This window comes from Haematobia irritans, chromosome 4 (assembly GCF_050003625.1).
Source record: "Haematobia irritans isolate KBUSLIRL chromosome 4, ASM5000362v1, whole genome shotgun sequence".
Lineage (NCBI taxonomy): Eukaryota > Metazoa > Arthropoda > Insecta > Diptera > Muscidae > Haematobia > Haematobia irritans.
Genome location: NC_134400.1, coordinates 88,592,664 through 88,604,649, shown reverse-complemented (window position 1 = coordinate 88,604,649; position 11,986 = coordinate 88,592,664). Strand labels below are relative to the sequence as shown.

Genomic DNA, 11,986 nt, shown 5'->3' with positions numbered 1-11,986 from the left:
ATTGGTTTTTCAACAAAAGTTATTGGTTCTCAAATTTATTTTTATCTGTGTTTACTATTTTTAATTTAGCCCATCACGGTCTGGAATTTGGGTCTGGATACCACATTCCAAAGAGCGAATCTCACTCCATATTTCTGTTGAATTTCAAGCAAATGGTCATCGTTTTACTACACTGAAAAAAATATTGACGTGGTATTAAAGATTATGCAACCTAAATTTTAGGATACGCAATTTAAAAAATATTAAGGAAAAATTTCTTTAAAATAATGACATTTTAATTAAAACGAAGTTTATAATCTTTATTTCAAATTTTTTTTCATTAAATTTAGGACACAAATTTTGTAAGTTTGCGTCCCTCCGTTAAAGTCGCGTGTCTTTGAACTAAAGCAAAATTTTCCTTAAAATAAAGACACACATTTTTGATCTAAAGAAATGGTCCTTAAATTAACTGAAATATTTAATCTTTAGATTTAAGATAAAAAAGCTTCAAATATAGGCTAACACTTACTTTGAGGATTTAGCATCTTTGGTTTAAAGATTTTTTGGAATTAAGAAAACATTTTTACTTTGAGGTATCCGCTATAATTTGGATTTTTAAACTGGTATTTGTTTGTACGTGAATAGCTTTATTAATATACCGCGAAAAAAAAATGAAAATTCAATAAATGAAATCTGAATTCTAATGTTTATTTTATTGGTCCTAGATTTAAGGACAGATAGGTCGCTAAAAATGTCTTTTTTTGAAGAAGCCGCATCTATGGCTCGGAATCAATCACCAAAATCCTTAAGAGAAGGTCAAAATCTTTGGATCCAAGTAAACTTTTTTTGAGTGTAGAATGCAAAACGCTTACATATGTAAACAAACAGAACTCTTTTATTATAAACACAGGTTATAATTTATTTGAAAATAAAATTAATGCAAATATCACAAAATCAGACTATTGTTCTCATCACGACAAAATCAAATTCAAAACCAAAAAACGTAGAAATGAATTTTGAGTTTATAACTTGGACTGTATCTCCGGTTTCTCTTCATCATCGTCTTTTTCTTTGGGATTTAATTTAACATTCAGATGAGCGGGACCGACTTGTTGAATTTGAACGATACGTTCACCAGATTTATCTTCAATTTGGGGCTTTGGAATACTGACCGTTAGCACACCGTCAGAAGACAAAGTGGAAACAACCTTGTTCGGATTATATTCCTTGGGCAATGCATATCGACGAACAAAACTACGAGATATATAGCCATGTTCATCTTCTCGTTCCTCATGTTTACCCTCAACCAGTATGAAATTGTCCACAACCTTAACATTCAATTCACTGGGCTTGAACTGTTGAACATCAATGCACACCTGGAAGCCGTCTTTGCCAATAGTCTGTGCCTTGTCACATGCATCGCCACCTACCAGAGCGGGACATTGTGAATGCCTGAAATAGGGAGGAAATGTATCATAGAACGATGATGCAGCCAATGATAGTCGATGGAGATCATCTGCCAAACTTAATAGCAATGGAAAGTTTGCCATATTATTTTGCGATGTTTTGATTTGTTACGATTGTGTGCTAGAGAAAGTTTTAAACTTGTATATTTTTTGTATTAAACTGAATTATTGCAACGGCGACGTTCTGTATTTATACAATTTGTCGAAAGCAAAGAGAAATTTCCCATCATACAATTGCTCTTCACTCTGTTATTAAAAGAGAAAACTCTAGAAGAGCATTAAGAGAGCCAGAGACCATTCTAGATGTTTGCTGTATTCTCGAATGTTGACATATTTTTCCTATCAATTTCGTTCACTTGGTTGTGACTACCACAATCAGACAGAGGGGTGAAATGAAAGCGAGAGTACTTTATTTTTATACGTCCAATCATATTAGGATAGGTCGCTTGTGTTAGAAAAGCTAAACTGCACCGAAAAAAAGTAAACTGTTTTATAGGAAAAATAAACTAACTCGTACGAAAATTTAACTAAATTTTGCTACACATTTTGAGATTTCCCCAAAACGTCGTTAAAACCAGGAAAATTTAATGCCCTGTTGTACTTTTTAACTACAGTTCACAAAATTACACCCTCTAATAGAAGAAAATATTAACTAAACGATAAGAAGAAAATCATGAATCATGACCATTGTAACCATACAGTAGTTCATTCTTACTATTTTTGGGAATCGTACGAAAATTTTCATTTGCTTTAGATCATATTGAACTTATGTGTACAGTCATCGACTTTATACTCACGTTTAGTTCATAAAATATTTGAAGCATACTTAAAAAAAAACGAAAATTTCATTGGGCTGTGGAAAATTTTGCAAAAGTAAGTAAAATTTAACTACTAACAAATATTTTTTTACAATAAAAATGAGTTACATTTAGCGTTAGTTTAACAACGGAAATTTTTTTCTGTGTGGTTATCGTTTGTATGGCGAGCAATGTATGGTCGATAATTAATATTTGCGAATGTCAAAGTTGACAATAAAACCTGCACTGGAAAAAGTCATGCCCGGTTCCAAAGATTTTGTCTTTATATATATACATACACATGTGGACAGAAAAATAGGTGTAAGTAAACGAGGCCATGGTTTTTATATTTTATACTTTTTATTCAATATTTCGGATTAATTTATAAAGTAAACGTATTTCGTGTATTTGAAAATTAGTTTAGAATTCAAGTATGCCTAATTAATAACTTAAAATAAAGTAGATTTAAGAAATTCGTCAAATTTTATGTGGACAGTAAAATAGGTAAAATAGAACTCTCTTACATTCCAGCGCTTTCAGTATTGCTTCGGGTCGTATGGTGTCAAAGGCTTTTGTAAAGTCAATGAAGCATACTCGCACAGATAAAAATAAGTTTGAGAACCAATAACTTTTGTTGGAAAACCAATAACAAAATTTGTTAATTTTCCTGCAACAAACTAATTTGTACTTTTAATAACCATTATTACAAAAAAGTTGTTAGCAATCGTTACCATCAGAAGGCAACAAATAATTTGTGTTCTCAATAACATAATTTGTAAGTAATTTGTTGAGCATCCAACAGAACAAAATATTTGTTGTTGAACGTTACGTTTAATCCTTAACAAATATTTTTGAATTTGAACGAAAAAATTTGTATGTGGTTTGTTGGAGTCTATCAATGACTGTAACAAATTTATTGGTGTATTGACAAAAAAATAAATTGAAATTGATAGAATTATTGCATAAAAATTGCCGGAACAATTTTGGAGATAAGTACACACAGAGAAGGAATATGATCAAAATGCTATTTTTGGACGGGGAACATGTAACATTTTTTGTGTCGAAAATCCTATACTCAGTTTTGTAAATGTATGACGATTTTAAATTTGAGTAGTTCAGGGTCTAGCAAGCATTTTTACAACTTTTTGCCCAGTGATATATATTCTAGTTAATTAGAATTGTAATAACTCTGATCCCGATATTAATATGGTTTTATTAATTATCTCATACAACAAACACATTTAAGAAACTACAAAATTGAAAAATATAAATTTTTCACAGACATTTATAAATGCTATTCTGTATTCTCTGATGAATGAGCTCTTTGCTTGCTATCATACACGTGCATGTGCTATTACTCATTTTGTTCTAACGGTATTCTTCGCATACTTCTTTTAGCTTTCGTACATGTTCTCAGCGATGTGCGCATAACCAGTCTTGTATTTTTGTTTTTGTTTTCATATCGATAGCAATCAACTATTTTCGCAACAAAACAATTTGTTGAAAATTCAGAATATTTCTATTATTTCCTCTGTCAAGCATCTACAAACACATTTCAACAACAAATGCCTCATATTCAGTAGACAAATTTGTTGAGCATCAGCAGATTTTACATACAAATAAAGTTGTTAATATTTATTTGCAGTTATTTTTTTGTGTGCGTAGATAAAGTGGTGATCGCAACTCAACGGATTGTTCGACTATTATTGGTTAGGTTATGTGGCAGCCCGATGTATCAGGCTCACTTAGACTATTCAGTCCATTGTGATACCACAGTGGTGAACTTCTCACTTATCACTGAGTGCTGCCCGATTCCATGTTTAGCTCAATGACAAGGGACCTCCTTTTTATAGCCGAGTCCGAACGGCATTCCAACTTGCATTGAAACCACTTAGAGAAGCTTTGAAACCCTCAGAAATGCCACCAGCATTACTGAGGTGGGATAATCCACCATTAATCCACAGGAGATTTGTGGGACTTCAGAGACTATTCATTGTGATCCAAAGTAGCAATTCAATAAGTTTATTTTCCTTAACATAAATTAAATTAAATAAGAACAACTACACGCAAAAAAATAATTCTTTCCTCCCAAACGAAATTTTAGACAAACAAAGTTCGTTTCTCATTTGCTTTTCGCTGTAAGGAAGTGTGTTTGGGAGAAAGGTATATACTTTTTGTGATAAACGTTTATTCTTTTCCTGGATGTAAAAACAATTTCATAAGGATAATCTCAAAAAAAAACATTGTTTTCTTGCTAATTGCATTTTCCCTCACATCTTTCTCACATCCACGATGTTTTTTAGTTCTTAACACCTTTTCCTGTAATACCAACAATGTAGAAGAAATTATACGATTTTAGAAATTTTTAAATTTTTTTTTTACCTTTCGCCTGGACGGAGAATCGAACCGCGGACCATGCACTTTGTAAGCCAACACACTAACCACTGAGCTATGTACCTGTTAGGTCATCAATAGATAAATATCCATATAAGTTATATTTATATAGCATAGCTTGCGGCGCCCACGAACCCAATAAACAAAGTTTATTTAACAGAAACAACCATTTAGTTTGGCACCGTGGTGCAGTGGTTGCTACGTCCGACTTGCATGCCAAGGGTTGTGGGTTCGATCCCTGCTTCGACCAAAGTTTTTTTTTTTTTTTACATATATTCCAGATATGTTCGGTAGATTCCGAAAAAAATGTTCAACATTACATTGTAGTATATTAAATTTTGAACTGTAAAATGTGTCTTATTAAAGACCTAAAGTCAGAAAAGAACAGTGTTTGATATAAACGAAATGGACTGTGCTGTTGTTTCAAAAATAACTTTTTTTATTGACAAAATAAAAATTTTGTAACAAACGAATTTTTTTGGTGATAAAAGTTTAAAATTTTCGAAGCAATTTAAAAAACTCTAACAAAAGAAAAACGTTTTCGGTACACGTTTTCCAAACGTTTTTTTTTTCTTTGCGTGTACACAGAAAAAATCCGTAGTTAAGCTAACGCTAAATTTAACTTGTTTCTATTGGAATAAATTTATTTATTTGCTAGTAGTTAAATTTTATTTCATTTTTTTCGAAATTTTCCATTAAAATAGTTTACTTTTTTTCTTTGATAAAAGTTGCTCTTATCACCCGATTTCATTTCATTTCATTTCATTTCATTTATTATTCTCCAAAGTAATATACACAAAGCCAAACCTGGCCCAATTAACAATATATTACAGATTTATGCGGTAATAAACTAACTACAATAACAGGTTTATTAAGAAAAAATATTTAAAAAAAAACTATAAGAATTTAATAATAATTAAGGTAATAAATAAATATAAATATATAATATATATATATATATATATATATATATATATATATATATATATATATATATATATATATATATATATATATATATATATATATATATATATATATATATATATATATATATATATATATATATATATATATATATATATATATATATATATATATATATATATATATATATATATATATATATATATATATATATATATATATATATATATATATATATATATATATATATATATATATATATATATATATATATATATATATATATATATATATATATATATATATATATATATATATATATATATATATATATATATATATATATATATATATATATATATATTAGTTTAAATTGTTTTAAATTAAAAAAAAAAAAGAAAAAAAAGACAAGACCTTGGCTCCCCAGCCTACAACAATAAAGAAATAAAAAAATATGTGAAATTATGGTCCATTATTGATGACTAGAAAAAGAAATGATTTTTATTATTGAATGAATACTCTCTTTTATTACTTTTTTGAGCCAGAAAGATACATGGCTACACAGGTTACCCTCAACGAACTTTGTTTGACTTCAAAGAATAATTCTGAATGAAAACTTCTTTGGTCTAAAAACATAAATAGAAATTCTCGTCGGATAATATTAACAATTAAAAAAATCTCTTTAAATTCTCGTTATTTTAGCAACGCATTATAGAAATCTCAAAAAATGGAATACAATTTAGTTCAATTTTTGAACGAGGTAGTTCAATCTTCCCTAAAGGTGTGTACTATGTTCGGTTTTCGAGTTGAAAATCACTTTATTTTCGCGATTACTTTTCCTGAAATAATCAAAATTATAAATGAAAACAGACATATTTCTGTAAAGTCTAGCCGAAATCTAGAGGAACAAGAAATTGCACATCAATTTAGTTAATTTATCTGCTTTATATTGAACTGTTTTAATAAAGTAACCGCGAAAATTTCAACGCGAAAAGCGAACATAGTACTTACCTTAATATCGAAACAAGCGATGCATGATTGTATTTTATATTTAATTCATTACATATTTGGGATATATGAACAACGAAGATTAATGAACTTGGTGAATTCAATCATTGAAAAGGAAACGCCAGATGTCAATATATGTACGTGTTTCCATTCGGGCGAATGGACTTTTCCATTCAGAATAGATCTGACTTAATTTGGACCCGACATGCAACCTACTAATGGAGAAAGCATATATGAATTATCCCTTTACTAATCGAATCATATCTCCTCCCACTGTGCAACATCTACACAGAAAAAATTTTCCGTAGTTAAACTAACGCTTAATTTAAATTGTTTTTATTGCAAAAAAATTATTTGTTTGTAATTAAACTTTATTATATTTTGCGAAATTTTCTTTTTTCTAAATATGTCTCAAACATTTCATGAACTAAACGTGGGTACAACATTCAAAAGCACACAGAAAAAAAGTGTCTCATAAATTTAAGAAGATTTTTACAATAATTTATTACAAGAATTTTCCAGAATTTTAGTTAATTTTTCGTATCTTCAACGAAAATTAACTACTCGAAAAGAAATTTTACAAATTCTAAGTAGCAATCGTTTAGTTCATACCCTACAAAATACGATGGAAATTTCCTTAAAAAATTTCTTAACTGTTAGTTAAAAATTCGTTTGTCATGCTATAAAACTACTTGTGAAATGTAAAGTACTTTTTAAATAATAAGTGCAATTTACTATAAGTTTTTTTGTATGAGAAAATATTTTTTTACGAAAAATGATTTTGAGTTAATAATTAATGGTAGAAAATTACCCAATGAAATATTTTTAGTTCACATGTAATTAAATTTATAGACATTTTCGTCAAAAATGGTAGATAACATTTCATGAAGTTTTTGCAAATTTTAAGTTAAACGTTTCATCGTTCATAAACTGGTGTGCCTTTACGAATATTACGAATCGATGGAAATTTCCTTAAAAAATTTCTTAACTGGTAGTTAAAAATTCGTTTGTCATGCTATAAAACTACTTGTGAAATGTAAGGTACTTTTTAAATAATATGTGCAATTTACTATAACATTTTTTGTATGAGAAAATATTTTTTTACGAAAAATGAACTTGAAAGTGGATAGCAATTTCTTACTGACAATTCCTATAGTTAATATTTGTTGGTAGAAAATTACCCAATGAAATATTTTTAGTTCACATGTAATTAAATTTATATACATTTTCGTCAAAAATGGTAGATAACATTTCATGAAGTTTTTGCAAATTTTAAGTTAAACGTTTCATCGTTCATAAACTGGTGTGCCTTTACGAATATTATTTTTAGAGTAAATTGTCAGCAGATGCGATGAACTAATACATAGTACAGAGATCTTTATCGGCATAGTGAAATGTGATTAATGTAAAGATGATGTTACTTGAGTTTTGTTGTGTATACATGAGCGTGGGGTTGTTTTTCTTTTTGTTCATTTAGTGGTTTGTGTGTGTGTTTGTTATTCGCGGATGGTTTATTTGGCTGGATAGGGTGTTGTTTTCAATAAAGGCACATGTGTTTTTGTTGTTGTAGGCAAAGATTATAGAATTGAGGAAGATGGGAGATTGGCTTGCGTCATACCAAATGTTGCATTTACCAGATTAGTTTAATACATGTTTGTCACATTTTATTTGTTTTTCGTTTTTATTTTTTAAATGAAAAACTTAATTTTCTTAATGAAACAATGCTAAATTTTAGGCAACAACAAAAAAAATTACATTTTCCCATTTATGGAAATTTATTTCGTGCTCTTAATTTCTTTTTATGTGCATTTTAATGCTATGTCAATACTTGTCGTATACGCGTTTGGTTCGAGTATTAAACTAATGTGGTAAATGGTTTGATGTGCTCAGTAGCCAATCTCCCATCTTCCTCTTTTATTATCTTTGGTTGTAGGAATGTTTTGACTTTGCTTGGTTTTGTTTGGCATGCTTCAGTTGTATAGTTGGCTGTTGCATCTATTAAGCAGGTATGCAACAAGGGGAATATAAAGGCATGGAATATTTTGGATTTTTGAGAAAGTTATTAATATTTTATCGGTAGTTTAGAAAAAAGTTATTAATAATATTAAGGAAAATATGTTGAAATTGAAAGTGTATTGAAATTTTTATTATTCAATGCAAAAAAATTTGGGATTATTCATGGTTCGAAGAAGTAAATAAGCTGCAAAGATATTTCCTAAAGCTCTACATCTGATCGCGGTTGAAGTTAACTTTTTGACTTCTTCAGATGACATCTGAGTGAATTGTTGCATAGTTCATTCGATTATATGATCTTCTTTTGGCGTAGTCTTAGGTTTTCTTCTACCTCAGTGTACAGTTTTCGTGCATTCAGTGTTTATATTTTGCTTTTATATATGTTGATTATACTTATTGCCAGTCATTTTATCGAATTATTCCAAAAATAGAGCATAAAGTCCTATGACGACCAGTTTATGACAAAAATTATGTAATGAACTAAACGATTCCTACAAGGCCCTTTTTATACCTTTAATCTACCCTCTTTTAGGTCCTTATATAGTTATTCAGGTAAAAATAAAAAATAATGCCATTATAGAAGAAAATATTAGAGCAGAGCTTCCCAAATGGGGGGCGCAGCGTCATTTTTGGTTGAGCAGGTTTTGTATCATTAAATTTATTAAAACAACACTAATTGTTAAGTTCAACAAAACATCAATGATATACTGCAAAAGAGCATACCATTCCACTATGGGCGGAAATTGAAAATTTGCGGCAAAAATTATTTACAATCAATCTAGTATCGCCAAACATGGTATATCGATATATCTTATCAAAATCAAATGTTACCAACAAAAAGGGAGTCAATCCCCCTTATTCCAGGTGCGTTACTATAGAGGGGTCGAAATTGTAATTCCACTTGGAATACTATAGAATATACTCTTAGATGGAGTTTAAAATATATTTGCTTATTTTCCTTATTAAGAAAGTGCCTTATCCCCAGAACTTGATGTAAATAGTATAAACCAGTTGCCATTTTATTAAATTAATTTTATTAATTAAAATTAAACAAATATTAACCATCAATATCACATTCTTCGGTATCTAACTCTAATTCCGCCCCTCTGTGTTTGTTGTTCGCAGGACTCCTGTCGCAATTATTAACCGATTTTGATAAAATTTGGTACAACATGTTTTCTTGGTCAAAGGACAAACACGGTTGAATTTCGAAAAAATGGATCAAAGTTACATATAGCCCCCATATATATGTATCGCCCGATTTCGACAAATTAGACCATACTGCGCTTATTTACTTCCCGATTGTCTTCAAATTTAACACAAAGTAATTTTTTTATAGTACCCTTAAAGTGTGCAAAATTTCATCAAATTCGGTTCAGATTTAGATATAGCTACCATATATATGTATCGCCCGATTTTCCCAAATTTAACTATTAAACCCTTACATTTATTTTAGTATGGGCAAGTTTGGGCAGACAAACTTTACAGCACGTAAAAGTATACTTCCTCACGAACAATAATAAGCAAAAATTTTCATTAACATTCGTTAACATTTCTAGTTCTATTCCTCGCAAATATACGTATGTGTTACAATTTTCACGTATAAACCGCACTTTTGAATCCATAAATTCAAGTTCAAAAATAAAAATATTTTGTAAAGTCTTTACAACATTTTGAACTACTAAACCTCCTCTTAGAATCTACATTTAAAAGTTTTCTTTATTCACTTTTATTGCGAAAAAAATTAAGCACGAAATTTTTCAATTTTTGTTCGCCTTGATTAAACGCAACTGGCATAAATTTTGGTAAACATTGGCAGCCTTTTTCTCCTGAACAGGGTTGCCAAGTTTTAAATTAACTTTCGATTTTTACTTTCCAAGATGTTCTATAGTAATTTCAATTGGAATATCCAATTCATTTTGAAAATTTGACTTTTTGCCGCTGTTTTGCGATTTCCGCCCATAGTGCATTCGCACATTGCGAAATGTTCATTTATAACCACACACACACACAAATAACTGCAAATAAATATTAACAACTGTATTTGTATGTATGTTAAAATCTGCTGATGCTCAACAAATTTGTATATTGAATATGAGACATTTGTTGTTGAAATGTGTTTGTAGATGCTTGACAGAGGAAATAATAGAAATATTCTGAATGTTCAACAAATTATTTTGTTGCGAAATTAGTTGACTGCTATCGATATGAAAACAAAAACAAAAATACAAGACTGGTTACGCGCACATCGCTGAGAATATGTACGAATGCTAAAAGAAGTATGCGAAGAACACCGTTCCCACCTGACCACAACGTTCGTTATCGTATTCGATATAGAAATATTCTCGGTTTTTTTCTCGAAGAAAACTATCGAAAACGATATCGAGAATGGTTCGAAAAATTTTCGAAAAACGTTCATCTGTCGTGCTGTTGCTGCCATCAAACTCTTCGTTTTCGAAGGCTTGCTAGTGATTCGTTAAGAAGGTTTCGCGATATCTATAATTGATCGTTAACGAATCTATTTCGATATCATTCCGCTTTCGAAGGTTTTCTATACTGTTTTATTCCCATTTTGTTCCCATTATAAGTTGTGTAGTAAACGAAAATTTTCAAGTTTGTTTTTATTTTATTACAACACAATATAGATAATTATAATACAAAACAATATAGATATGTTATTAGTGTTGCGAACAAAATACTTAAAATATTTACATTTAGGAATATATATTTGAAGTGATTTAAGACACTGCATTGACTTCTTTGCGCGGAATTTCTTATTAAGCCGGTCGAGGCTATGCCATTGAAAAGGACTATAATCAATGAGTAACATTTGCCTGGATACATCTGCAATTTAAACAAGAAAGAAAATTGGTAGTTTTTTAAAAGATATATAAATAAATTACTTACCTCTTTTAGATTCGCTAAGACACTTCACCCGCACTTAACAATTTCTTAAACTGAAATGACTTTTTAATCTCTGTCTTTGTAAAAAACAAACATGACGGAACACCAACAAATAAGCCGAAAAAAATTCGTTATTACTTCGAAACAACGAACGTTCGAAATTTTTCTATTATCGAATTTTCCTCGAATAATGTGCGCGTTAATTTATTTCGAAAAATGTTCGCTTTAGCGAACCTTCGCCATTTCTCGGCACTTTGGTCGGGTGGGTTAGAACCATTAGCGTAGGTAGACAATTTTCGTGGGGGGGGCTATAGCCCCCCCTAGCTAAAACTTTATAGACTGAACTTATAGGTTCAACTAACGTTTTATTTCATAAAATTGAATAAAAAAATAGACATCAAAATAACTCGACAATCAATTTATAATAAAGCAACTAAAAGTACCCTACGGGAAATTGGTGCAAATTGCACTGACGGACCTATCACAGAACTGGTACCT

The 11,986-nt window shown here is 29.9% G+C and overlaps 1 protein-coding gene and 1 long non-coding RNA gene across 2 annotated transcripts; both read right to left on the bottom strand.

The window, feature by feature from the left end:
* Positions 1-872: 872 nt before the first annotated feature.
* On the bottom strand, positions 873-1,614 carry LOC142235167 (heat shock protein 23-like). Its single transcript, XM_075306423.1, has one exon. The coding sequence runs from the start codon at positions 1,527-1,529 to the stop codon at positions 1,002-1,004; it is 528 nt and encodes a 175-aa protein (XP_075162538.1). The 5' UTR covers positions 1,530-1,614; the 3' UTR covers positions 873-1,001.
* Positions 1,615-11,190: 9,576 nt separating this feature from the next.
* Positions 11,191-11,657, bottom strand: LOC142232976 (uncharacterized). Its single transcript, XR_012721267.1, has 2 exons — positions 11,492-11,657; positions 11,191-11,428 (listed from the first exon to the last, which is right to left on the bottom strand). It is a non-coding gene; the product is annotated as an uncharacterized LOC142232976 (long non-coding RNA).
* Positions 11,658-11,986: the final 329 nt, after the last annotated feature.

Bases quoted from the DNA above. Each gene is read 5' to 3' on its own strand.
- LOC142235167 (XM_075306423.1), bottom strand. From the start codon at position 1,529: ATGGCAAACTTTCCATTGCTATTAAGTTTGGCAGATGATCTCCATCGA.